The sequence below is a fragment of the Patiria miniata genome, unplaced genomic scaffold, assembly GCF_015706575.1.
Source record: "Patiria miniata isolate m_02_andy unplaced genomic scaffold, ASM1570657v1 HiC_scaffold_13, whole genome shotgun sequence".
Lineage (NCBI taxonomy): Eukaryota > Metazoa > Echinodermata > Asteroidea > Valvatida > Asterinidae > Patiria > Patiria miniata.
In genome coordinates, this window is record NW_024037051.1 from 7,670,042 (window position 1) to 7,697,625 (window position 27,584).

A 27,584-nucleotide genomic window follows, 5' to 3' on the forward strand; every position below is an offset into this window, starting at 1 on the left:
AAACCACAAAATATTTTATCGAGATACTTTGATATTTTAATGTTGAAAATAAATGTAACATTTAATAATTACTAAGGAAATATTTGCAACTTTTACATTTAAATTGAAAGAGGCTATTAATCTAACCAATCAGCGCTGCGCAAAAAAATTCTACAGTTTTGTGCGCAGTTTTTTAAATTGGATCAACGGCACGGGAAATTGTATACGCCTTCGTGTGCGTGGATATAGCCAAGAAGAATGGTTATTTTCGCGATTTGACGTTCAACACATTTTCAATTACGGGTAAGAGAACAAAGACATAACAACAATGATTTGTTTTGTTTACTAAATGCATGTAATGTGTACGAAGTCTTTGATTGAATTACCGATTTGGAAGGCTGTTGTGTCCAGCAAAAATGTCGCCATGTTCCGACATGTCCGAATTTGTTCGCCCCATTTCATGCATCCAGTCCACTTCGCCCCATTGCCACTTCGCCCCATTGCCACTTCGCCCCATTACCACTTCGCCCCATTACCACTTCCTAGCCCAGGTTGGATGACGTCTTCATTGCAAATATGACTGACGTCCAGGACCAGGGTATTATTAATCATCAGACCTAAGCTACGCGCTCATTTCTACGCACTCGTGACTTAACTTATCTTGCTTATCACTCAGCTTATGCTTATCATTGCTTATAATATTTTGCGATGCGTGTATCCTCAAAATGACTTATTGAGGCGATCGTGAAGTGTAGGGCCCGGTTCCTAGTATAAGGGAACAAAATCCACTTTAAAATTATTGGACCTACCAAACTAGTTCATTTAGTTGACGACATTCTAAATAAACAGGTATGTCATACATGTCATAGATAGAGGGCAGGGTTTTGATTTTTTGAGGGAAATTTGAGGGGTAAAATGACGATGAAAGTGCGGCGACAGCACACGACCCGAAAATAAAGATGGCGATCACCGCGCGATGTGCCGTGAGCACGCACGGCGCGCTGAATCGCAAGGCACAAACGGCACAGGAAAATCGTGATTTCTACACCAAGATTAAGAATTTGTTTAAAATTGCAAAAAGGGTGTCATTAGAATTGAGAAAAGTCTGCTTTTGATTGTAAGGGTGATTTTTGAGTCTCAATAAACACATTTTTGACTCTATTTTGATCAAAACAAAACAGGGGCCCTACACTTCACGATCGCCCAAAATGACGTACTTTTACTCGGATCGTATCCTTTGCACAAACTTTCACCAGCAGCCAAAAAAATGTGGAAAATGCAGGTTTTAGTGGGGAATTCAGCAAAAAATGAAAAAAAATCTGCATTTTACAGCATGTATGATGTACAGCTAATTGTCTATTTACAAAAAATATTGTTAAAAATTCTTTCATGCCCTTGTGATTTTTTTGGTTCAAAAACAAAAACAGTTGCGGCGTGATATAGATTCGCAATGGTGTTTTTGTTGGATAGATTTGCAGTGCTGTGACGATAGCAGTTGAAAATTGTGTTACGTCTGCCATAACGGTAGCCACTACATGGTTGTCTGAAAAAGAGCAGAGTTACTCATATCTCTGTACACATGAACAAGCAGTCTCTCCGTGTCTCTTATCTTGGGTTCATGCCCCTCGTGCCCCTTAAACCGATGACAGTTCCACGCATTGTCAAGGTCTAATTTGTATCTTTCCATCTGCTGCAGGTTATCAAGTAGTACTACCCTCTTTGGATCCACAATGAGTTGGGTAGTGGACGAGTGGAAGGATGGTCTCCCGGCCAAGGCCCTGCAAAAGATCCGGGAGATGGAGACCAAGTTGGAACGTCTCAGCAAGGAGCACAAGCAGAAGCAGTTCCAGATGGAGAGTCTTGAGGCAGCCTATCAGAAACAGGTCGGAATGGCTTGCATGCACTCAAATAACCCTAACCCTCCAGGATGTTTGGCTTGAACCTAGTCCGAAAATTTGGGACTCTCAATACTGTGTATGAGAGTCCCAAAACTTAAGGTATCCATATCGTGCAAAAGTTTGTGCTGCATAATAAACCCAGTGTGAATCAAATTTGCAAGCTTCTTACTCACTACAGTTTCTTCAATAATCCCCGAAACTTCTGCCTAGCAAAGTTGCTGTTGTGAGCATTGCATCACCAAAAATGCAGCTTTTAATTCTAAATTTGCAGAGAGTTATCGAAATCCAAACATGAGATATCACGTTGATATGTACTGCAATGCAGTACAGTTCAGTTTCATGGAGATGAGGTCAGTTTCATGGAGCAAGAATTTGCCCTTTGCAGAGAAAAAATTGTTAAGCAAAATAATACAAATACAATGTATACTTTGAGTTACTGGTTTTCAGCTGCTTTTTGTTTCACACATAAATTGACTTTAAATTGTATTTGATGCTTAGCAGCTCCGTGGAATAAGGACCAATCCTGCTGTATTGTGTTTTTCCTTGGAGCCTAATTTCCATTTAAAAAAAAAAAAGTACACACCCATCGCATCATAGAATACAAAATGCTAACTCTGATAACTCCTGGGAAGTTTGGGAGAAAAGTAGTTGACCAACTTTCACCATCTTGTTAAATAAAATATTACTGTTAAAATAGTGATTGTGACGGCCTAATGTTGGAGTGATTAATCTCACTGGTTGATCAAAGGTAGCCACGCCCCTTAGACAATCCTATGGACTTTTTTTTTTTACGTTTAGTAGTCGTGTCAGTGTAACAAGGTGGTATCTCCTAAAATGGGCCGTACGTGAAACGCGAGTTTCAGAATGTCAAAATGTCATATCTCACTTAAAATAACCCGGATGAACATGCAAAGTCAATGGACGTCAAGATACGACCTTGTTGCATCATGCACGGAGCTTATTTGCGCGAGCCGTGAGATACAACTTTTTTTGCATAATGGAATAACGACCTTGTTGCGCTGATGCGACGAAGTTTTGTTTGTCTCAGATTGTGCGCGTTCCGCATCCGTTTGTATATCATGTAATTGGACAATACACAATTTCACAAGCTGCGCTGACGCGATTCTACCGTGATAGGTTAACAGGAAACGATCACCTCTTCTCTTTAGGTGTATGTACCATATAGCATTTTTTAAGTCTCAATAATTTTTCTTCAATTTCCTTACAGTTGAGAAAAACAGACGAGGAAAAGAACGTTCAGGCCACGCTCAAACGAGACAATCAGACGCTGGCAGAGACATGCCAGGAGCTGGAGCGTAAGCGAGAGAAGGTCACGCACGACCTGCACTCCAAGGAGACCATGGTCTCTTGCCTGGAAGGTAAACTGTCTCACACTCAACAACAGCTGGATGTGGAGACTAACCGTGCTGCACAGGTAAGTGAAAGTTTTCACTCCTATTTCTTTACTTTCAAGATAACATGCACAATGAATTTGTCAGTCTAGCTATTATCAGGGCCCAATTTCATAGAGCTGCTTAGGCACAAAATTTGCTTAAGCACGAAAAAACATTGCTTAGTAAAATCAGGTTACCGGCCAAAACTCCATGAGATGTACATTGCTTGTGACTGGTATTTAGCTGTTGTTTACTTAGCATAACAATCGCATGGAGTTTTGGCCGGTAACATGATTTTATTAAGCAAGACGTTTTTGTGCTTAAGCAAATTTTGTGCTTTAAAAGCAGCTCTATGAAATTGGCCCCAGCTGCTCAGTTATTGCCAGTTATACGACATGTAGAGATAACTGTCAAATTATTGTTATTATGCAGATGGTGTCTAATTGTGATTTCCGCATTTAAACTACTGAAATCTCAATTGTATTGCCCTCTACTGCACTTTTAACTCATAGTAAATAGATATCCCTCAAATGACGTCACTGCCTACAGATTGTTACGTGCATCGGCAATTTAGGGGTCAAATTTTTGTGACGTGTATCTGCTGTGCTGTGTTTCCAAGAAATTTCTAGCAACATATGTGCACATTTTTAGAACATTTTTACACACTGCACGCATGCATAGCCTACCTGATGTCGTTGAATACGCAGTTGTAATTTGCCTACGAAGATGGCTGTCTATGAGAGGGGTCTAATACTCCCAAATGCTTTTGTTTGGAAATTTCCTGAATTCTACAGAATCCATCACTGTATAGGAAACTAAGGAAACATATGCTTATCGACTTATAATGTCCCTCTTAGATTTAAGGTTAATTCATGTTCTGGCTTGTTACACAGGTGAAAAATGAGCTGGAGAGGGTTCAGATGGAGCACAACACCTGCCTGCAGAAGATGGAGAAACTGAGCGGCGACCACACCCGGCTACAGGAGAATTGCGCCCAGCAGCAGCATCGATTGGAAGGCCAGAACAGCCGTGTCAAGGCCCTGCAGAAGGAGGTGTCCCAACTCAGGGATAAACTGGACTTAAAGGAGGGCAGGCAGCGCAACTACAGCTCATCATCTCAAGGTGTGTGTACTACGTAGGAGAAGATGGATAACTTTTTAAGCGGGCAGGAGAAAATATTCGTCAGTTGAGTGCAGTAGAATGCCGTTATAATGACCACTGCTGTACCAGTATTTAGCCATTATGAGTATACCCTTTAGCTCCCAATTTTATGTGCAGTGACAAAGAGATGGCGGCCAAAATTTGTCGTAACGATCACCGCTTTACAAAACTCTCTGGACCTCAGTGTGTTACACATTAATAGAGAAGTTCTGCTTTGCATGCAAATGCATGTTCATGCATCTGCATGTGTATTTTGAACTATTCTTTCCATTGTTTGGTTAATGCCTATTTTTGTTCTTCGTGTATATCTGAATGTGACGAAAATTGTCGACATTAACAGCCCATACCCTACCGTCATCGCTTTGAATGGTGCTGAGAAGAACCTGTGAAAACTCCTGTCACTGATTTACAAAAACCTGACAGGAGGATTAACCGTCACATAATTATGTCATTTTCAGAATTACTCTCATTGTAAACTTCACCCTTTCAGACCTTCAGATCTTTTCTGTTACTTTTTTTTTCGCCACAGGGAGCTCAGCAAGTGAAGAGGAATACACCTCCATGAAGCAGCAACTGAAAGACATGGAGGCTGCCAGGATGAGAGAGATCGCCAGGGTCAGAGAGCTGGAAGAACTGCTTGCTCAGGCTAAGGTAGGGTATAGATTTGATTTGAGGTGGGGCTTGAGCAATGGGCTATCATCCTACTAGCCTTTTTATTAGCACCGAATCCTGGCTCAACCTTCATTTTTTTTTTTACATCATTTCTCTCATTTGTGCTGTCATTGGAAGCATGTGTGAACTCCAAATGTTTACAAGTGAATTGAATATTTGTGACCGGCTCCAAAAAATAGGGGTATTATGTTGCAAAAAAGTGAAATTGGGGTATACACATCGTTGGAAAGCCCACAATGTAAGCTTTCATTTGGTATATAATAGAGCTCCATTGCCTTTCCCGTTGTGAAGATATGAAGTATTTGCATAGCTGCCAACTGTTACGAATTTTTCGTAATTATTACGAATTGTTTGTTAAATTACGAAAATACGATTTGCCACTAAAACATTACGAATTTCCCATTTTCTACCTAACGAAAAAAAAAATACTTGTAAAGTATCGTTTTTGACCGAAAACTTTTGGCGAAATGTCGCAATAATGGATGGACTGGTGACAAGTCTAATAAGAATGCAGTCAAGCACCAGATAGACATCAATGCAGTGTGCGCAGTGGAGTACTTGAGGACCAGACTAAAACTATTTTTCAATGGTGTGTCATTTGTGTGCATCTCGTGGATGTGTGGTTGTGTGTACTGTATGCAGTACTTTTCAGTGACGATCGTGAGCACATTTGGTCGCTTATTGCCGGGATGAGACCCATCAGTGTGAGATTTTAATCATGGAATTTAATAAGAGTATGGTTGGAATAATTGGTAATAGAGTTTGAGTTTGTCACAACATCCAGAAAAGATAAATCAGCATGCGTTTGCAAGGTATGTTGGCGGGATATTTCTATTGCATACGGTGGCCCTAAATCATTGTGTGTAAAAACATTGATACGAACTCAAAACTCCACATCGATATGCGCACATGTTATTATTGTTATTATTTATTTGACTTCAACAAACAAATACAGACATTAAAACAAAATTATTAAAAAAAAAAAAAAAATATTTTATTTTTATTTTTTTTTTATTTTTTATTTTTTTAATTATCTTTTGGCCTACAGTACATTATTATTCACAACAAGAAGGGTATGCACATGTATGTGTACATGTAAACCATGTACCTGTACTTGATGTTTGATAAAATGAGCAGTTGAAAATGACCGCGTGGGTTGATTACTAATTGGGATTTTGAAAAGTTGGCAGCTATGTATTTGCATATTAATTACTTCCTCGGAGTTCGAATTACACAACTGAGAAAACAGGCTTTGAAAGAGCTGGCTCTGTTGTAGAATAAAAGAAATACGAGCACAAAATGGTTTTCTTTTCCATTTTGTTCATCAAAATCATCATTTCTGTGAATGAAACTTGAAACTGTAGGTATTGTCATTCGTGACAAAGAATGAAAATCACATTTTGACAAAATGTTCACCCTCTCAATGCCGAGCGGGCCATTACACAATAATGCCCAGCGCGACTTAATCAGGAATGTGAAATCTCAGCTTTTTTTGTTTTGGATTTCAGCTTTTTCCCCTCACTTGCTGTGTACAAAAGTATAGGAGATTTCCAAAATTCAGCTTTTTTAAACCTTTTTCAGCTGTTTTCAGCTATTTTTATCAGTGGTCACTCACACCCCTGTTAATACCCTTTTTTGTGGAGCCGGTCACATTTAGACATTCCAATGATATAAACGTGCAATTTGCATGTTTTTTTTTTAAGTACGAAGACATTTGTAGTGTTCTTTGTTGATGTCCAAGAAGAACTACAAATCAATATTTCAAATATAATAAGCTAAATTTACCCATTTCTCAGTATCTGCTGAGATGTGTGAACTGCAAGGGCTGGATTGATGGTTGTTGTCATCATGGTGCATTGTAAAGAGCTCCCTCAAAAGATGAGTTCGGTGGACCACACGATGTCGGCTGGTGGCATGTACAAATAAAGAAGTGTTTACTTTTGCTCCCTCTGTAATCAAATTATGACAACCAAGCTACTCCTGATAGTGAGGTACATGTAGCTGTTTCTCTCGTACAGAATCGGATTATCATTTGAAACTGCTCACAAACTACTTATTTTTGTGGCACACCGCAGATGACCAATTCCCCGGCCCCACCCAAGGAGAAACCTGCTAATGACCTGATGAGCTTTGACAGCCCCGTCCGACCCCCCCAGAACCAAGCTACGCCGTCCACGGACAACGAGCTTGCTGACAAGCGCGCGCTACGCGAAATGGAGCAGACCATCTGTGACCTGAAGAAGCAAAACGAAGGTAGGTGTAACCACAGCAGAAATTTAAAGCTACAGTCCATCATTTGTAATTTGTGCATTTTGTCCGTTTGAAGCAACAAAAGAGTTCAAAATCTAATGAAGGATACTGAGCAACTAACCTGATGAAGTTTCAGCTAAGCTTCAGCTGTACATTCCGAGAAAAACAGCACTCTAGGATCTCAATTTCAAATCAAAAGTTACTGAATCATGTTTTGAATTGTTTTGAATTGCAGCTATACGCGACGTTGTGCACTGATCCGACGAATTATAACAACGGCGCGCGCGTGTGCGTCGTTCCAATACTTGTGCACGCTGCGCTGAATAACAAAACGAACTACTAATTTAAATTTTCCTACGGTGCTTCTTAAGAATCACCGTTGGAAATGCCTTCTTTCGTTGATTACTTTAAAATGACAGCTTCCCAGAAAGAATAATTTCACAGGGAGTTTAGTCCCCTTACTATCTTTCAACCAAGTATGTTTTTCAACAATAATTACGCCAGTTACTTTTCGGATGGCTGCAAATGAGCTTTAAGCAATGGTGTCCAAACATAGCGTGTTTAATTCGATGCACAAAACACCAATACATGCTGAAAGAAGTGCTCCAATTTGGAGAATATTTTTGGTGCAGGTTCAAGATAGGTGCAAATGTAATTATGCAGATGTGAATTGTATGAATACTTTCACTGCAATTATTATAAGCCTTTTTATTATGATTTATCCTGTAATTTATTTGTACTTGAATTCTGAACAGAAAAAACCTGACACTTCACTGAAATGTAGCACAGTCCCTATGCACGCTTTGATATCTCTTTCAGGACTTATACCCTTTGTTGTCTTGTGATTGCCACGTTATACAGGCCTCGGCCAGGAAAACCATAAGCTGGAGTTGCAGGTCCAGGCAAAAGACAAAGAACTGAGCAACCTGCGGTCCCAGATGGCAGACAGCGAGAAAGAATTGAAAGAAGTCAGGAAAGCCCTGGCTGACCAGGAATCTGCATTCAACAAACAGAGGGATGAAACAAATACATTGCGGAACCAGTTAGAAAAAGCCAATGCAAAGGTATTGTGAGAATCAAACAAAAACCACATTAGATGTTGGATTGTATATATTTTGAACTGCATGGCCACCACCATAGGACTTGAAATGTCTGTTTTTCACTACGGCATAAAAAGCCCGAACAGTCAGACTAAGTAAAGATTTCAGAAATGTGTTGGAATGACTTCCCTGCACCTTCAAATTTTCGAGGAAGACCTTTCAAGAGCTGATGTACAAGATGTAAACAATATGAATTATTATATTACTTGCACATTGCATTTCTTTTCACTACAGCTCGAAGACAACGAAAGAAAATCCAAGCAAACAGTTCAGGAGCTGGAATGCCAACGCCACAACGCTGAGGCAGCCCGTACATCTCAAGAGCAGCGCTTCAAGGAACGAGAAAAACATCACAAGCAGGAACTCTCAGAGCAGGCACAAGCCTTCACCTCCCTGGATAAAGAATTCAAAGATGCCACTAACAAGCACCAACAGGAGATGAACAAACTAACGACGGAGCGCAGCATGCTGCAGTCACAGCTTGAGAAAGCTCAGTTTACTACTCAGAAAACAGACAAGGAAATCGGTGAGCTGAAGCAGAAACTTGATAAAGCCGGTCACAGTATCAATTCACATGATAAAACAGTTGCGCAGCTGGAAAAGGCACTCGCGGATCTCAAGAGAGAGAAGGAAAACTTGGTGTGTAAGCTTGACCAGGGCAACTGCAAGATCACCAACCTTGAGAGCCAGGTGAAGCAGTTGAAACGAGAGAGCCAGCACAACGAGGGCTTGGTGAACGACCTGCAAGGGAAAATGCAGCAAAAGGAGAACGACTTGGACAACCTGAGTGCCAAGTCAGACAGCCGCATGAAGGAGCTGAACAACATCACAGACAATCTAAAGCTCCAGTTGTCCACAATGGAAACCAAGCATTCATCTGCTCAAGATTTAGCCCAGAAACGAGAACACGAGATCGAGCAGTTGAATCAGAAGCTTACAGCATCCGAAGAAGCAAAGCAAAAACTCCAAGAGCAGATGGATGGCAAATGTAAAGAGATTGACAGCATGAAGACAGAGGTTGCCTCGCTGAGGCAGCAGAGCAAAGAAATGACGGCAACGGTGGAGAAAGCTAAAGAGGCACAAACCCAACATGAAAGAAAACTTGAAGAGAAAGATAACAGGATAGCAGAGCTTCAAAATCAGCTGACGGAATCAAAGAGTGAAGTGGAATCCCTCCGGTCTAAGCTGGCAGAGCTTAGTGCAAAACAAGAGAACAACCAGCAAATCGTAGACAAGAAGGACGCTGAAACTGCATCTATGAGACAGAAGCTGCAAGATGCAGAGAATTCTCTACAAGAAACAGAAGTCAGACATACAAATACCATCAAAGAAGTCAACAACGAATCCAACCATCTCAAGGCAGCAATAGGCAACCTTGAGAGACAGTTGCAGGAAGAGAAAGCATTAACTGGCAAACTGGAAATCACAAGGGCTGAACTTCAGGATCAACTTGTCAATGCAGAGAAAAATCTCAAGCTGAAAGGAGATGAATATCAGACCTTGGAAAAAGAGCTCGCAGCCCAAAAGAATGAACGGAAGAAGGCCCTCTGTGATGCTGAGGCTCGGCTTAGGGACATGGACAACCAACAAACAAACCTGATTCAACAGCACGAGCAAGCACTTGCCGCAAAAGCCGATGAGCTCATTGCTAAATGTGCCCAAGTTTCAGACATCCAGAATAACCTTGAAAAAGCAAATGAACATCTGAGGTTCTTTGAATCTCGTTCCAGCCAGCTTCAAGAATCTTATAATGATTTGAAGCTGAAGAACGACCAGCTTGAATCTGAGAAGTCAAAGCATGACAGCATCTTGCAAGACCAGGATGACGAACTAAAAAAACAGAAGACGTTGCTTGCTCAGCAAACTACCGATCTTGAATCAGTGATCAACAATATCCGGCAGGAGAACAGCTCTCTTCATTCAGACTACAAGAAAGCCTGTGAACTAGCAAACACCAAAGGAATGGAATTGACAAATCTACTGAACAGTCTTGAAAAATCTGAGTCTGAGGTTGAAAAGCTGAGAGAGCGATTGCACAGGACAGAAGCAGATTTGGAGTTGGCCAGAACAGCTGAGCAGTAAGTATTTATTTTGCATCATAAGTAGTATTGAAGGTTTGTAAACAATCCGAATGTGAATACAAATTTGATCAGTTATGTAATGCACAGTTGGTGTTGGACTTCAAAGCAAGCGTATGGCTTATTCTCACTTGGACCAAGTCACACCTACGGATTTCATACAAATTATGTTTGAAGTAACGATAAAAAGTACAGAGGCAGCAGGAGAAATTGGTGTCAAAACATTGCTGCATGTACATGCACCAGTATGTACCAGATATGGGCAAAACATCCACCTGCTTAAAACAGCTGTACTTGTCTAATAATAGCTAATACAACAATGCACGCTTATTTTTCATATCTCTTTCAGAGATGCCAAGAAAAATGAATTGGAACTTGCCAAATCTGCTGTAGAGAAAGAAGAATTGCTGCAGTCACTCAGAAATGAACTTGACAACGCTAAAAGTGAACTCCAACAGTCTGAAGAGAAACACCAAGATGCAATGGCAGCACTGAAAGAAAGACTTGCAGGAACTGAAACAAGGATAGAGGAGAAGTCCAAAGAAATATCTGATCTTGTAGAGAAGGTGACTTATCTGGAGAGCAAGGGACAGCAGATGGAGCAGCAACTTGAACAGGCCGAGTCTGACGTTGAGAATGCAGCAGCAGTTGCAGAGGCACGCTCTAAAGAATCATCAGAGATGGCGTCCGAGCTCAGTCTTGCCCAAAAGGAGCTGAGTATTGCCAAACTTGATTTGGAAAATACAACAAAGACCTTGTCATCTGTGCAACGTGACCTGCATGCCGCACAAGAGGACCTGGAAATTACTGGAGACATGTCGACCAGAAAGGAAGAAGATGTTAAGCAACTGATGGAGGAGAGGAAGGATCTGGAGGCTAAACTTGATGAATCAACCAAACAATTTGAGGCATCCATCACAGGTTTGAAGGAGGAGAAAGCAGCCTTGACTGAGAAGTGCAGTCATGCCGAGACGGCCATTGCAAACAAGGAGTCTAGTCTTGGGGAGATGATGAGTCAGGTTGATAAGGCAGAGGCGGAGGTTGTTGCTCTCCAGAAGAAAGTTCAAAAGCTTGAACAAAGTGAGACTTTTGCAGAGGAGACAGTAGAAACACTCCAGCAACAGGCCGCTGACCATCAGGAACTCTTACTGGAAAAAGATAACAAGCTGTGCTTTCTGCAAGCTGAACTGCAGCATGTGCAAACCAGTTTGGATAAAGCCTTTGAAGATCTGAGAAACAGGAATGAGCAGATCGAAAACTTAAAAACGGAAACTTCAAACCAGTCTGAGCAGAGGGAGATGGCTCTGAGACAGAGACAAGCCCAGGTAGATGAACTGTCATTACAGATAAAGTCCACTGAGGCAGAATACGTTCAGTTACAGATAAGGTACTGTGACACCGAGAAGGAACTCGATCTTCTGAAAACATCCGACTCCGAGCTTCAAGACAAATTGGACACGAGCCGAGAACAACTGCAGTGTAGAGAGATACTCCTTCAAGAAAAGTTGAAGGAGATTGAACAGCTGCAACAGACTTTTGATCAGACCTTATCGGAGAATGCGTTGTCTTTAAAAGACCTTGAAGCGTCCAACCTTAGTCTGACAGAGAAATTAGACCAGAGTTCAGCTCTTGTTCTCCAAAAGGAAGCCCAATTAACAAGTCTTGAGCAAGATTATGAAAAACTTAAACAGGAACATGAATCTGCTACTGCTGCTTTACTTTCAGAAGTTGCAACACTTCGAGATCAGGTCTCAGATGTTGAAACCAAACTGGAGAAGACCAAGGATCTCCAACATGCCACACAGAAGAAGCTCCAGCAAACTACAGATGCCCTGAACTCAACCAGGGATGAGAACCAGAGAATGCAAGGTCGTCTGGACCTGATCCAGATGGACATTGAAGACAAGGATGAGTGCATGGAGGCATACACAGAACAGTTGGGGAAAATGGAGAGTAGCATAAAAGCTTTGGAAGAAGCAAAGCAGCAAAGCAACTCCACCATCAGTGACTGCAAGATGGAACTCTCAAAGGCGCAGGAAGAAATGGAAGTTCTCAGAAGAGAAAAGGAAAGTCTACAACAAGTAATTGCAGAGAGTGATAAGAAGGAATCAAACCAACTGGAGGTTCTCAAGAACTTGAGGTCTGAGCTGAGTGAGAACGAAAGCAACATCACTTCTCTCAATGAAGAAATTGAAAGCCTGCGAGCTATGTCTGAGGCCAACCTTTCAGAAGTGGTCAGTAAAACACAGGAAGTAGAGTTATTGAACATACAGATGGAAAATCAGAGACAGACCCTGAACTGTTTAGAATCTGATTTTCAAGAGAAGGCATCTGCAGTCAGTATCTTAGAGGAGAAGTCAATCAAAATGGCCAAGGATCTGGAAGAAAAGGACTGCTTGCTTGAGGACAGGCAGCACACTCTGCAAACGCTAACGGACCAGTTCAAAGATTTGCAGAGCAAACTGACCCATAAAACCGAAGAACATGAGGCATCAGCAAGTAAGATGACCCAGGATATGAATGCCTTGCTCTCCAAACTTGAGGTCAGTCAAATGGACGTTGAGGACGGGGAAAGCGCTCATCAAGAGCTACTTCAAAAGCTTGAACAGAGACAGCAGATGTGCAAGCAGCAGGAGACTAGGATCGCCAGCCTCACACTGGAGTCTGAGGAGCTTCAAAAGAAGGCAGAGGAGCTTGAATCAGCTAAGACGTCCCTTCAGAAAGCTTTGACTGATATGGAAACAGAAACAAAGGCAGCCCTGGAGAGAGAGGAAAGTGTAGTCAGTGATTTGAGACAGACAACCGAAACTCTGGGGGAGCAAAAACGCAGCTTGGAAGATGAACTCCAAAGGTTACGCTTTACCCTAGAGAACACCATCGAGGATCTGAACAGCCTCACAGAGCAGTTTCATGTTACAAATGAGAAACATGAACAGCTACAGCAGCATCACCAGGATCTCACAGCCAGTCACACAGAGTTGAAGAAAGAGTTTGATGCGGTCGTTAATCAGAAGGATGCCCTCGTCCAAGCCAGCCACAGCTTAAGAGAGGAAATGGAGGAAACCAGATCAGCTCAGCAACAAGAAAATGCTGATTCGCAGATGGAGATGAAAGCGCTACAAGAAAAATTGCAGTCTCTCGGCAGTGAACACGGGTCACTGAAAACAACTTATGAAGAGACTGTTACAAGACTCGCAGGTAAATAGTCTGTATAATTAACAGAAATTAGGCACAGAAGAAAAAACACTCATTTATCTTTGAAATATAGAAATGCCGTGTACACTTCTGTTGGTCATGTTCAAAAATTTCACCGCATAGCCCTAACAGTCCTGAATCCTCCTATTTCAATACGATTTTGCACACCCCCTAGGGAGTTAGGGTTAATCACCCACCCTTCAACTACCCACCTGTTATTCCTAAGATGTGAGACATTGCTTTATCTGGTAGTATTATCTAGAAAATGCGTTTGATTCTTGATTTATTTTTCACATGCTACAGTTTTCAGCAAAGCTTACAGTGAATGTTTCGAATTCCTCCTAATCTTAAGTTGTCTCATTTCTTGGCAGTGCGTGTCACAATCCAATTTTAGTTCCAAAAGTAACATTAACTACCCATAGGCCCTACAGGTATGAGAAAAAAAGAGACTTGAAAAGGGACTTGTCATTTCAGAGGCTACGAGTGTAATATAGTAGTCTTATTCAGAAGCAGCTTTAATCTTCCCCATTTCTCTTAATTGCAGATGTTTCCAAAGAAGAGCAACTGGCAAAGGAAAATCTAGAACAGCTTCAACTTGATACGACTCAACAGCTGACTAACTCTATTACAACCACAGCTGCTTTGAAAGAAAAGGTTCAAAATCTTCAAGATGAACTGGAATCAACCCAGGAAGCTCTCAATCAGACTAGTAAAAAGCTCTCGGAAGAGGAGAATGATCGTCATCACCTTCAGGAAAGAGTTGAATTGGAGAAGGAAAATCAAAATCTCTTGATGACGGAGCTAACACAGAAGCTGGCCTTAACGAACGCTCTTGTGACTGAAACACAGAACAAGCTAGCAGAGGCTGAAAAGTCACTGGAATCGTCCGGTGAACATATCCACACCTTGGAGGCCTCAACAGAATCTTTAGATGCGGATCTCAAAGCACTCACCCAGAAATCCACGCAGCAGGAGAAGACCATCATCAAGCAGGGAAATCAGATTTGTGACTTGGAGCAAATTGTAGGCGAGAAGGAGGCTGAAATTGAAGAGATGAAGTCTAACTTGGAAGACACAGAAGACCAACTTTCAAACAGCCAGAGGGATTACAAAAAAGAGTTGGCCGAGAAAAAGAAAGAGGTTGGTAACCTTCAAGCAGAGTTGACACAACTCCAAGAAGTGCTTGAATTGAATCAAAATGCTCTCAAGGCTGAACAGGATAAAGTTAAGGAGAAGGAGGCGGATGTTGAAGCTCTGACGGCAAAAAGTAAGAGTGAGGTTGGGGCCATCATGGAACAACTGGAGCAGGTACAGAATAACATGAAAGCGGCTCAGCAAAAGCATGTGGAAGATGACCATAGAATTGATGGACTGATCAGCCAAATTGCACAACTGAAATCCCAGATGGAAGCTGACAGAGAAACGCATGAAAGGAAAGAATTTGAAATTATTGAGCGTGAAGCACATGCACAAGAGAATATTGATAGTCTCAGAGAAGAGATCTCACAACTGAAGCAGAGCATTTCACGACAAGATGACGTGATCACAGAACAAAAAGGAGCTTTGGATGAATTCCGCGATTGCATTTCCTTGCAGGACAGAACTTCTACATGTGTAGTGGAGGAACTCAATGCCAAGATTCAGTCTGCTGAATCTGAAGTGAATCATCTTGAGGAACAGCTCAGAAATAAGATGGAGTTGTCTGAACATTTGGAGCAACAGGTGGAATCCTTGAAAACTTCACTTATTGAAGAGAAATCCTGTCTGCTCGAGTCCCTTGCGGAGAGTGAAGAGAAACTGGATCTGATGAATAAAAGTCACACCGATGAGATTAAGCTTCTGAAAAGGAGGTTGGATTCCCTTGCTCAAGAAAATGAAGAGGCTTTGGATGCAGAGAAACAACGCACCTTAAAGCTTCAAGAGGACCTGGACAAGACTAGAGAACTGTCCGTGCTACAGAGGGAATCTGCAGAAAATGATCTTGCCTCACTGAAGAACGAGAAGCTTCAGCTCGAAACGACACTTGTGGAACTCAAGCACTGCACTAATGAAAAAGTCATTGAGGTCCAACAGTTGAAAAATGCTCAAACAGAAAGTTGTCAGAAGTTGCAGTCTGGGTTTGAACGAATCGAAGCCCTGCAGACAGAAATTCGTGATCAGCGGGATGCCCTGGCGATTGCCAATAAGGAGCACACTGATGTGAGAGAAGAACTCGAACACCGAATCAGTCTTCAAGAAAAGCAGAACGAGATTTTGTCGCACAAGCTGGAAATGAAACAACGAGAGGTAGAGGATCTTCATGAAAGTGAAAAGATTCTACACCTAGAGCTTGTATCGCTGAAACAGAATATGTCAGAAGGCAGTGATGTTGCAGATGCCATCAAAGAAGATCTTGTGACAAAGCTCCAACATTCCCAGGAAGAAAAAGAACATGCAGAATCGCGGATTACCTCTCTGCTTCAACAACTGGATTCGTCAAGAAAAGTTTGTGAAGAAAACGAGTATCAACTGAGTGTCCTGAAGAATGAGGTTGAGTCGCAAGGTTTCACAAGTGAGGACCAAACGGCAAGAATGGATGGTATCGTTACCGAGAATAGAAACATGAAGGAGGAACTGGACAAAATTAGAAGAGACAGGACCAGGCTTCAAACGGATTTGGATGATGCCCTGAGCCAACTGAAAGCACTGTCGGCTGAATCTGAGCAATATCAATCCAAAGAAAATGAGCTGCTGGTACAAATTGATCAGTTGGAAGAACAGAGAAGATCCTTGGAAATGGACATGGAATCTCAAAGGATTGAGATAAGTAAACTCCAGGACATTTGTAGCAATCTTCAAGGTGGAGCAGAAGAAAGAACGAGTGCTTTTCAATCTTTGCAGGATGAGAATACCGACATGATTCGTAAATTGGACAACGTGAATCAAGAGATGCTTGCAGTCCAAGAATCTTTGAAATCAACTCGAGAGGAGAAGAGACAGGTTGAGGAGGAAAATACCTGCCTTGTAAGAAAGATAGAAAATCTTGAACAAACTGCAGCAAATCTCAAGGAAGAGATATCTCAAGAGAGTGCTGCCAAATTTGATCATTTAGAGCAGGCAAAGATATCAAACGGTGATGTAACGTCTCTGACCACGAAAGTGAATGAACTTGTGACCCAAATCAGCACACTGCAAACCGAAAAGCAGGAAGTCATTTCTTCTCTGCAGTCAACTGTAGCAAAGGTTTGTTCCGCACAGCAAGAAACCCAGGAGGTCCAAAGTGCTCTGTCTACCCTGCTCCATGAAAAATGTGACTTGGAAAAGCAGCTGGACACATTGCAGACCGAATTAACTGATCGCGGAGAAGAAATAGAGCATTTGACCCAGGCAGTTACACTGAAGATTGAAGAGAAGAACATGATTGAAGAGGAACTGATGTTGAGGCAAGCAGAAGTTAAAGAGATTGAAGAGGGATGTCAGGAGCTGAAACACCACATCAGCAGCATGGAAGCAGAGCATACAACGATGGAATGCCAACTTGAAAAGTCTGAATCAGTTCATGCCGAACAAACTAGGAAACTAACCGAACTGTCTGAAATGTTAGTGGAAGCAAGAGCAGCTGAGCAAGAAGCTGAGAGGAATGGGCTCACCTCCACCTCGGAGATGCAACACCAACTTGATGTTGTTACCAAGGAGCGAAATGAACTCACTGAAGAGAACCAGGAGATGAGTGTTAAGCTTCATACTCTCGAGACAGAAACTGCAGACCTCAAGATGCAACTCAACCTCCAACAAGCCGATTCTAGACAAAGAATGGAGCAGTTGGCTTTGGAAATCAGCCAGCTGGAGAAAGAGAAGAATCATGCTGTGGAGACACTGGACTCTCTACATTCCAATCACAACCTGGAGTCATATGAAAGGAGTGAACTTGAAGATGAAATAAAGGCAAAAGAAAGAGACATTGACGAAAAGAGTTTGAGAATTTCAAGTCTCGAAGCGTCTTTGGAAGAAGCAGGAAAAGAGGAAGCAGGTTTGTCCGAAGCTTTGAGAACTGCACAGAAAAATCTAGAGGAAGCAAATAATGACAACTGGGATGTAACAGAGAGCCTTCAAGATAAACTCTCTGAGTTGTCTGCTGCAGAAGAAAAAATCACTGATCTCGGTCAAAATATCCAAACTCTGGAATCAGAAAAAGCAGAAATGTCCAAAAGCATTAAAGAAATGGCGACTACTCACCAGGCCGAAAACGACAAGCTGAAAGAAGAACTGCAGTACAATGCCGAGCAACTTGAGAAAGTTTCATGTGAAAAGGGTCTTCTTGAAGATAACAATGCAGCCTTGAAGTTGGAACTCCAGAGCCTTGAATCCAGATTTGGCCAAGTCATGTCGGAGAATGAAAGTGTGAAGATTGAAAGAGCTGAAGAGAATGATGGCCTTAGAACACTGCAGACTGAGCTGGCTGACAGTAAGGAACAGGTCAAGCAGTTGGAACACCAGTTAGAATCCTTAAAGACGCTGCAGTATAAGATGGAACAAGGTACAGAGGAAGAAATTTCAGCTCTGAGCACAGAAATCGCCAACCTGCAAGATCAACTGAAAGATTTGTCTCATAGCTTCAAGAATGTGCAAGAAGACAACCAGAATTTGAAGCAGCAGAACGAGGAGTTCCAAGCCCAGGAGGAAACGTTAGAGAATAGACTTAGCCTCCTGGAAGCTGAAGAAAACACCTTGAAGTCGTCCAGGACAGAATTGGCCGATCAGATCAAGACGTTGGAATATGAACGTAGTGAAATGGGTCGAACACTTGAGGACCTGAAAAGTCAATTGCAGATGAGCGAGTCTAAGAAATATGAAATGGAAAAGCAGCTTAATGCCTCTCAGACCAAGGCACTCCAGTTTGAGGCAGAACAGGTCGATTTGGAATCTCGGTTGAAGACCCTGCAATCAGAGAATCAAGCAATGGAGGAACAGGTGACATTGCTGATGTCAGAGAAAGCAGAATTGCAGTCGATTGAGGTGCAAGTGCAGGAGTCAAGTGCTGCACATGAGGCCGAGCTGTCTCGTCTCAGGACACAGCTTGAGGAGGGCGATAAACAACGCACGAGCCTGGAAGAAGCTCTCAGTGAGACGGAGAGTGGAACCAGGCAAAGGATGGAGGTGTTGACAGTTGAGCTTGAGGAGGCAAGGATGAACCTTGAGGCAAAGGATGCAGAAATTAAGAGCAAACAGGTTGGTGCTCCACCGGTTGGTTCCAAATTTGCAAATCTTAGAATGATGACAGCATCCCATGAATTCAGATCAAGGGATATTTTTTTATTGCGTTGAATTTTATTTGGACTAAAAAGATATTCTTTTGATGTTGAAGGACCTCAAGGGCTGCACTAACATGTAATGATATTTAAAGATATAGTCCATCATATGTAATTTGTGCATTTTGTTCGTTTGAAGCAACAAAAGTGTTCAAAATCTAATGAAGGATGCTGAACAACTAACCTGATGAAGTTTCAGCTCGGCTTCAGCTGTATATTCTGAGAAAAACAGCATTCTAAGATCTTAATTTCAAACCAAAAGTTGCTGAATCATGTTTTGAATTGGGCCTAAATTCAGCGTCCGAGACACGTTCTCACTGAGCTGATTGCAGCTATACGCGATGTCGTGCAGCTATACGCGATGTCGTGCACTGATCCGACGAATTATAGCAACCGCGCGCGCGTGTGCGTCATGCCAATGCTTGCCGAATACCAAAACGAACTACTATTTAAAATTTTCCTACGGTGCGTCTTAAGACGTACTGTTGGAAAGGCCTTCTTTTGTTGATTACTTCAAAATGACAGCTTGCCAGAAAGAATAATTTTACAGGGAGTTTAGTCCACTTACTATCTTTCAACCAAGTATGTTTTTCAACAATTATTATGCCAGTTACTTTTCAGATTGCTACAAATGATGGACTATAGCTTTAAGATATTAAACTTTCTACTCTACCCTTTTTGCAATAGCTATCTTCAAATTCTTGGTAAAAAAAATGACATTTGCGGGACATAAGGCATTATAGTGAGAAAGAAAACATTGAAAACGTTTTGTTTTTAAATCATGACGTTAATGGTTGTACCGAAATTAATTCGGTTGTACAGAAATTAATTCAGCGCGTAAAATTTTGCTCAAATTTTATAACCTGACTGACTTTTTTTGCAGCTGGAGCTTGAAGCTGTTCAAAGTGAAAAGAAAGAGCTTGAGAAGAGTCTACAGATAAAACACGAAGACCTGCTGAGAATCCAAGCCAATCTGAGGACAGAGGTGGAGGGATTTGAGAGGAGGCTCATGACACTGGAGGAGGAGTCTAAGATTGAGGTCACCACTGTGCAGGAAGAGGTCGGTGTACCACTTGTTTTTTTTTTTAACACAGGCATAGGCTGTGCACTCACCCCCTACTGTGGCTTCAGAAACACTTATGGGCTATTTTCTGTGAAAAAGGTCGATGTGGAATTCAACATTCATAGCTTGCTTTCATTAATGGTATACAAATATTGAGTGGATCAGCGTGGAATGGGAGGAATATATAAGCCGAGTGAACTGGAAAAGTCCAGATTTTACCGAGCAATAATATTCCTCCCATTTCACAATTTAAAACCACTCAATATTTGTTTTATATAACTGACATAGATCCTTGTCATTTGATATATTCAAACTTTTATTTCAATACAAAATTGATGAAAAATGTATTTCTCTCTTCCAAACCACCCCTTCACGAAAATATTTGAACCCAATGCTCACAGTAGCGCTGGCTCTTTGGAACAATACGCGCAACGCTGAATGCGCACACCAGCCTGCGTTTGCACACAAACACCGCGTCATGGAACAAGACTGATCCTAACTGTTCAATAGTATTTCCCATTCCCCATGGGCGAATGGGACTTTTTGAGCCGCGGCGTGAATGGCAGTAATAACGAATGACTCGTGATGTGAGTTCCACCAATCAAATGACAAGGATCTGTATGTCGGTTATATAAAAGTGAATATCCAAACATGGAGTCAGTTTGTTGAATATGTCATTGAATACTTTAGAAGAAAAAAATATTGAATCTTGCAAAAATTACAAGACCTACAATCAACCAATACCAGCAGTATTAGTTGATTGTATATTTTAGAGTATATTTTAGAGTTAACCAGTTCGCGCCGGAGGACGTTTATACATGCAAAAGTTTTCCGAAATTTAGATGGGATGACTGATAAACCTGCAACGAGTGAGTCCGAAAACATCTGTCAGTGACCCGCTTGCAACGAGCGAGGCTGGAAAAATCAGGGTTTGCTTCCCGCAGATCATGGCCTGAACCCGTCTGGCATCGAGGTTTGTGAAAAATAATCCCGCACCTGGGTCTGGTCACCTGTCAAAATGAACCCGGCCTCGAACTGATTAAAAGAAACAATGCCTAGCACACATAGAGTGTAGATTATTTTTTATGCGCGAGTGTTTAATAAAGTGTGGCTTTTCTCCTTTTACTAATAAAAATGCATTCGCAGCACGGTAATCAAATTGCCAAGTTGGACGAGAAGCTCGAGACGGAGAAGACAAAGGCATCCGATCTCGAAAAGCTGCTGGAGACATTGCGCGTTGAGAAATGCAAGTCGGAGGAATCTCACGCAAGTACCCAGGAACAGCTGGAGAAACTACGAAGCCAAGCTTTGCAACAGGTCAGTGTAGAGTGGGGTGGGTGTTGTGGTACGGACTCTAACGTGAGCAGTAGGTCATGCCTTGTGACCACTTGTGAGAGTTCAGTGTACGGGACACATTGTGTAGCCGCACACATTTGCACAAATACACTGCAAAGTTCGCATGATTAAACTTTCATTCAAGTGCGCACAGACACATGTCAATTTCACACGAGTGCAAGATGTACGATGGTAAATGCATTCAAGAGTCTTGCCTAACTGTTAATAACTGTTGAGGGGATACTTGTTCATGGAGTCCATTTTGTCAGATGGTAGGGGAGTTTGGTGTGTGTAGAACCCAGGTAATAAAATCAGGTCTCCCTGGGTAAGATATTTTGTCACCAATTCCTTCCCTCCACCTTCAAAAGTGATAGCACTGATGCTCATTGATCAACCCTTCCTAAATACTGTCAAAATGACATCACTAAGGCTGTGTACTTTTGAGAGGCACCTGTATATGTGGCTTTATCAGAAATGGGATTGTTTAATTTGCTTTATAGCCAGAAGGTGCTTGAGAAGGCTCACGGTCACCTTTGCCTGTAGTGTAACTGGCGCAAAACTCCCTTGTTTAAGTTTGCTTTAAATCAGTACCTTTAAAAGAAAACCTTTTGTTATTTAATGTGTGTTGCTTGCAGGAGGAGAAATTGCAGGAGAAGAAATCAGAATGCGAACAGCTGAAATTGTCTGCCGAGAAAGCCAACCAAGCCATGAAGACGATGAGTATTAAGCTGAAGCGAGCTGAACAGGAACTATCGCCTGGAAAGAAGCAGCTGCAAGACCTCAAGAAGATGGAGGCACAGTGTACTAAACTACGAGGCCAGCTGGCTGATGAAAAATCTGCTCGCGCCAGAGCTGAGGAAAATCTAGAAAAGGCGAAAGGCCGTGGTGAGCAGTCTTTGAAAACTAGCGATGCCAAAGTGAAAGAATTGATGAGGGATGCTGAGGAGCTGCGAAAGGACAAAGAATCTCTACAAGGGAAGCTTCAGTTCTCCATCAACAACTCCCGCCGCTTGGAGAAAGACTTGTCCAACCTTCAAAATCACGTCGCTCAGATGGAAGCTGAGATGAGAGATCTGAAATTGGGGTCTGGGCAACCAGCAAACGATGCCAATGTCTGTGATGGTGGCAGAGGTGGGATCAGTCAGGACGTGGAAGAGCTGAGGAAGGAGCTAGCTGACAAGACAGAGGAAGCCGCGAGTCTCAGGGAGCTGGCCGAGGCTAATGAAAAAGAAGCCAACCAACAGCTGAAGAAATACGTCCAGCTGATCAAGCGCTATCAGAAACAGGAAGGGATCAACGAGACACTGAGTAGCCAAGTGAATGCCCTGAAGAAAATGGTGAAAGCTGCCAAGAAACCCAATTCAAATGATGTCAAACCAACTGAAGTGTCTCAGAGTGTACCAGATAATGATGCAGTCCAGCCGAACTCTCTGTCAAACCATCGTCAGAACTTTAAGGGTGAAGTTCAAGCATCAGCTGAGATTCAACCAACATCAGCAGCACCTACAGTGGACCCAGCTGCTTCTCTTGCACCTACCAAGACACCAAGCCCTGGTAGAAGGAGAACCAGATTGTCGACAAGGAGACATTCGAACAATAAAGATTCTGTGCCGCAACCAAGCCTCACAATGAATGAACCAACCACTGAGCTTGTGACTGACGGACCAAAGAAGGCTGACGAGTCTGACAAATCCAAGTTGTCTGGCCCAAATGACAAGATGACAAGCAACCATGTCAGTCACTTGCCCGTACGGACTGGCAAACGTCCCCTGAGCACTCCTGTGAAGCCTGCAGAAACCAAGCGCACTCGGCACCAGAGTGGCAATGAAGGGAGCCAGCTAGATCAACCCAATGGACAACTTGCTGAGCCCAAGAATAGAGGTTAGTCTCGAGTAATCTGTTCTCTTGGCAGTGCTTTATTTCAATGGTGGCATTTTTAAAGAAAGCATTGAGGATGCCCTTCAACCAGTACAGGATGTACATATTATTGGTGGGAAGAAAAAAAATCACCTATGGAAGATATCAAAAAAATGTTTCCTAAAAATGACCAAGATGATGGACACAAATTTGATAATGAGTACTTAATTCCCAAATGGGGTCCCAATCGTTTTTCCTTGGTTTGTTCAAACTTAAAGAGTCGTTTCATTTTTCATGTACATGGAATAACACTTTGCAGTTTAACACATTTTGAATCGGCAACCTTGATCTCATTTTAGGTTGAGGAATTATATGTTCATATGCGATGACATGTTATACAAAGTCAGAAAATCCCTGTTGCAGTAGCTGAAATAAATCTCAGTTCGAATGAGTAGTCATCGTTACTTCAGTCTAATGGTTTTACTGTAACTCCTGCATCGTCCAAAATGCAACGCTGCTGCGTGTCTGAAAATCAACGTCACATTCAGCTTTCCGCATCAAAATGGGCATGGCAATCCTCAAGTAGAATGGTAGAGGGTGGATTGTACATGTACTGAATCTATCGCTCCACTGGCTTTTAAAGATGGCACCCAGTTTTATAGAGCTGTTAATTATAAGAAGGAAATAGTTCATAGTACAGCGTGAGTCAAAAAAAGCGGAACCCAAAACCCAAAAATTATATTTCATATTTAAAAAAAATATGTAGCACCAAAAATAATAAATAAAATTCAAAAGCAACATTGAGATGAAAAAATTACTGAATTGGTCTATCTGTTAAAAAAAATTACCATTTAAACACAATGACCCTAAAAGCTGTCTCGTCCAAAAAATGTGGTTTCAAGAAACGTCGTGACAATTGTCTTCAAACACCACCAGTGATAAAATCTCAATTTAAACGTTAAAAATATTCAACAAAGTCCTTTTGAAGGCCCGTCTTTTAAAAACGATAGATTCTATAAATCATATTGTTTGCCTAACCAGGGTTGTTAAAAAAAGATATTGTGTACTACAGTTGGTGACAGTTTTGAAACATGTATTCTGTGTCATTTCCTTTGTTGTCCAAAACAGTCAAAACACACAATAAATTGCCTTTTTTTGGACGAGACAGGTTTCATGGTCATTGCGTTTAAATGGTGATGTTCTTTGAACGAATTGAGCAAATTAACTATTTTCATCTAAAAGTAGCTTATGAAATTGGCTTTCCAGTCATTACTTTTTCTGTTGCTAAATATTTTGTTTTAATATGCAATATATTTTTTGGGGGTTTGGGTTCCGCTTTTTTTGACTCACCCTGTAGAGTTCGGTGCTTTGCAAAAGTACATGTAAGCTTTGAGAGCCAGTCACAAGCTATCACAGTTTTGACCAGGATGTTGTTTCTGCTGAGCAAATATAGTCTTTGATGCTTAGCAAAGCTCTGTACTGATCTGCTCCATAAAATTGGCTCCAGGCGTTGGATGCAAATAAATTTGGAAAGTTTGATTTTGATTGATTTCGATTGCTCTCTTTCAGCTGGGAGACTGATGAGGAGTCGTCTAAAACCGCCGACTGCCTTACGTGCCGCAACTACCAACCCCAGCAAGGTCCAGGGTTTGACAACGCAGCAGCAAACCAAGGACAGCATCTTGCCTGCCGGTAGCAGCAGCACAACCAGCCAAGACAGCAAGCAGCATGGATTCACCTTTAGGCCATCATCTCAAGGCGAGACGCTCCCGCAGCGAGTCATGCGCAGCAGCAGGTCCCAAGAGACAGCATCGCATCAAAGCAAGAGCAGCAGCCTGCCTGCCACCAGCAGCAGCAACAGCAGCAGCAGCAGTCAGGATGTCAAACAGCAAGGCATCTCCTTCAGACCATCACAGGGTGAGACGCTCCCACAGCGATTCACGCGCAGCAGCCAGCAGTCATCTGGCGAGGTAAGATCATCCAAGTTTGTGGAACTTCTCTGAAGTACTTTTTTTCTCCACAAGCTTGTGTTGTAGTCCTACCAAAGCCAACATATATAGATAGGGTTACAGTCGTTTCCTAGTCCAAAGCTGATCATTAGAATTATCCTTTAATGAATTCTTGGTATTCTTGATAGAGAGCCCAGATAATATCACTAAAGGTGTGCCTCTGGGAGTAGATCAATAGCTTATGATAAACGGATCATTAAATAACAAATAGGTGATGGTAACATTGCTTAAATTAGTGCCGGAATCTAAACAAACAATTGCCCTGAGTGTAAGTCCTCGATATGCCAAAAAGGTATGTGATGTAATTTTTAGATAAAGAATACTCCTTTATTCACAATATGCTTATTGATAGATGTACATGTAGAATGCCTGAGATTTGTATTGTCATAATGACTTTGCTCAAATGCATGTGACACAGGCTTAACCCTAACTCCCTAGGCCTTTTTTGCTAGGATATAGCCTCAATCCTCCAATTGGCCTCATGGAAAAATAGCTTATAGCCTCAATCCTGCAAATTCCTCATTATTTCTTGAAAATGGTCCGTGGAGGGGTGACCACTGCCTGAATCCTGCAAAATCCTGCGGCAGTGACTGTCAATATGTTGAGGCTTGGCCAGCGACATCCTGGAGCCGCACGGAGGATTTCAAGCATTATCCAGGCCTATATTTATGCATGGCTGAGCAAAAACAACACAAGGTCCGGCCCAAGACCTTGACAAAGTGCATCCTATGAAATCAGTAACGCACTTTGCCATGTAACCTCAATCCTTCAAATTCCTCCACTTTGGCAAAGAGGATTTTGAAGGATTCAGGGCAGTTAGGGTTAATCTTTGTAAAACTAATCTTTAAGTGCACTTCTGTTTTTATTTCCTTTAGGCCAACATATTTCTCCAGAAACCATCGCATTTCAAGACTTGTTTTTCACCTTTTACAGTCAAGATCTGACTTTTCTCTTTTATTTCAAATTTGTATTTTCAAACAGGTTGGACTTCATCCCGCTGCCTTGGGAACCATCACAAACAGCCCCAGGAAGGTGCCCGCAATGACAACTGAAGCAGCCAAACAGCGTCAGATCGGCAGGCCCAGACGCAGGCTGAGCCTGAACAGATCCCCGAAGGACTCCAAGAGGCAAAGGACTGCCGGTGGGACGGACGGCGACAAGGAAGAAAACTGCCAAATACAGTAACAGCAGGGATTTTTGTATCGTTACTGTTTTGAGTCAAATGTTTTATTTGAGGGGGCCACTCATTGTTGGTGCCCAATTTTGTATGTACCAAAATTACCCAAACCAAAATGGCACCTTCCTATAGAGCGTGCAAGTGTCATGCGAACATCTCGTTACCAAACACCGACTAGTCCAGTCACAGATTCCCATTGTAGAATTTACCCAATTGTTATCTGCGTGATCATTTCATTATCGTCAATAATTCACAATACTTTCAATATGTTGTACATTGTAATTTCTTTTCTTTCTCAAGAGTCCATCTATTGCCCTTGAATGCATATGCCTAGTCATCAGGACTGAAAATAAATGCAAAAAAAATAGGACATTACACACGCTGTAGACGTACACATGGTGCCCGTACCGGTATGTACTCTATTCCCGTTAAAATCTCGCATGTTTTTGAGGTCAACTTGCGTGCTCATGGGGTTGGCATATTTCAAAAAGGCCAAAAAAGGCATCTTGACATTTATACTTTGGTCTAAGCCGTTTTCCCCGCAAACTTTTGAATCTTACTTGTGGGTGACATTCCATTCAAGCAAACGTTGACAACATTCGCAGTCTGTTTGTGCGTAGCCAGTGGGAAATAGTTGGCAAGATTTGCATTGTTGGCGTATGAAAGTGGAATATCGGTACAACCATGGTGTGTGGCTGTGTAGGAGTCAGGAATGGACTTGCTGAACGATACCCCACCATTAGTGGAATTTTTTAATATGTGACCAAAGGTTTTTACAATTTCACTTGTGCACTTTAGAATAATTTAACAACTGTTACATCCATTAGGCCTACACAGAGTTTTCACAAGAAAGATCAACTCTGACATTTTATTATCAGTTTTTATTTATTGTTCTTTTCTAATCAATTCTTTGTTTGAAAACACTTTGAAAACAGGGAACATAATTAGCTGAAATGACTGTTGCATGTAAGACAACTGTATATATCTGTTCATATACATAACCTGATATGTCCTTTTTGTGCTCAACTTACTTTTAAGATTCCTCTTGGATGAAGAATGATTTGCAAGTTTATTCAGATGTACAATGGATTTACCAATTGAACAGAGTAGAAAGTTGCTATCTCTTAA

General features: G+C 41.8%; 1 protein-coding gene across 1 annotated transcript; it reads left to right on the forward strand.

The window, feature by feature from the left end:
- The first annotated feature begins 136 nt into the window (after window positions 1-136).
- Window positions 137-27,584, forward strand: LOC119721180 (centromere protein F-like). Its single transcript, XM_038191081.1, has 15 exons — window positions 137-282; window positions 1,676-1,862; window positions 3,106-3,312; window positions 4,165-4,393; window positions 4,962-5,083; window positions 7,180-7,357; window positions 8,216-8,418; window positions 8,689-10,532; window positions 10,882-13,730; window positions 14,272-18,935; window positions 19,899-20,075; window positions 21,225-21,395; window positions 22,049-23,294; window positions 24,840-25,240; window positions 26,261-27,584. Exons 2-15 carry the CDS (start codon window positions 1,710-1,712, stop codon window positions 26,462-26,464), a joined length of 12,648 nt encoding a protein of 4,215 aa, XP_038047009.1. The 5' UTR covers window positions 137-282; window positions 1,676-1,709; the 3' UTR covers window positions 26,465-27,584.

What these genes read in the sequence shown, in the direction of transcription:
- LOC119721180 (XM_038191081.1), top strand. Translation starts at nt 1,710, where the DNA reads ATGAGTTGGGTAGTGGACGAGTGGAAGGATGGTCTCCCGGCCAAGGCC. An exon ending in CTACAGCTCATCATCTCAAG is followed by an intron (nt 4,394 to 4,961) that starts GTGTGTGTACTA and finishes TTTTCGCCACAG; the next exon opens with GGAGCTCAGCAAGTGAAGAG. An exon ending in GAAGCCAAGCTTTGCAACAG is followed by an intron (nt 21,396 to 22,048) that starts GTCAGTGTAGAG and finishes TGTTGCTTGCAG; the next exon opens with GAGGAGAAATTGCAGGAGAA.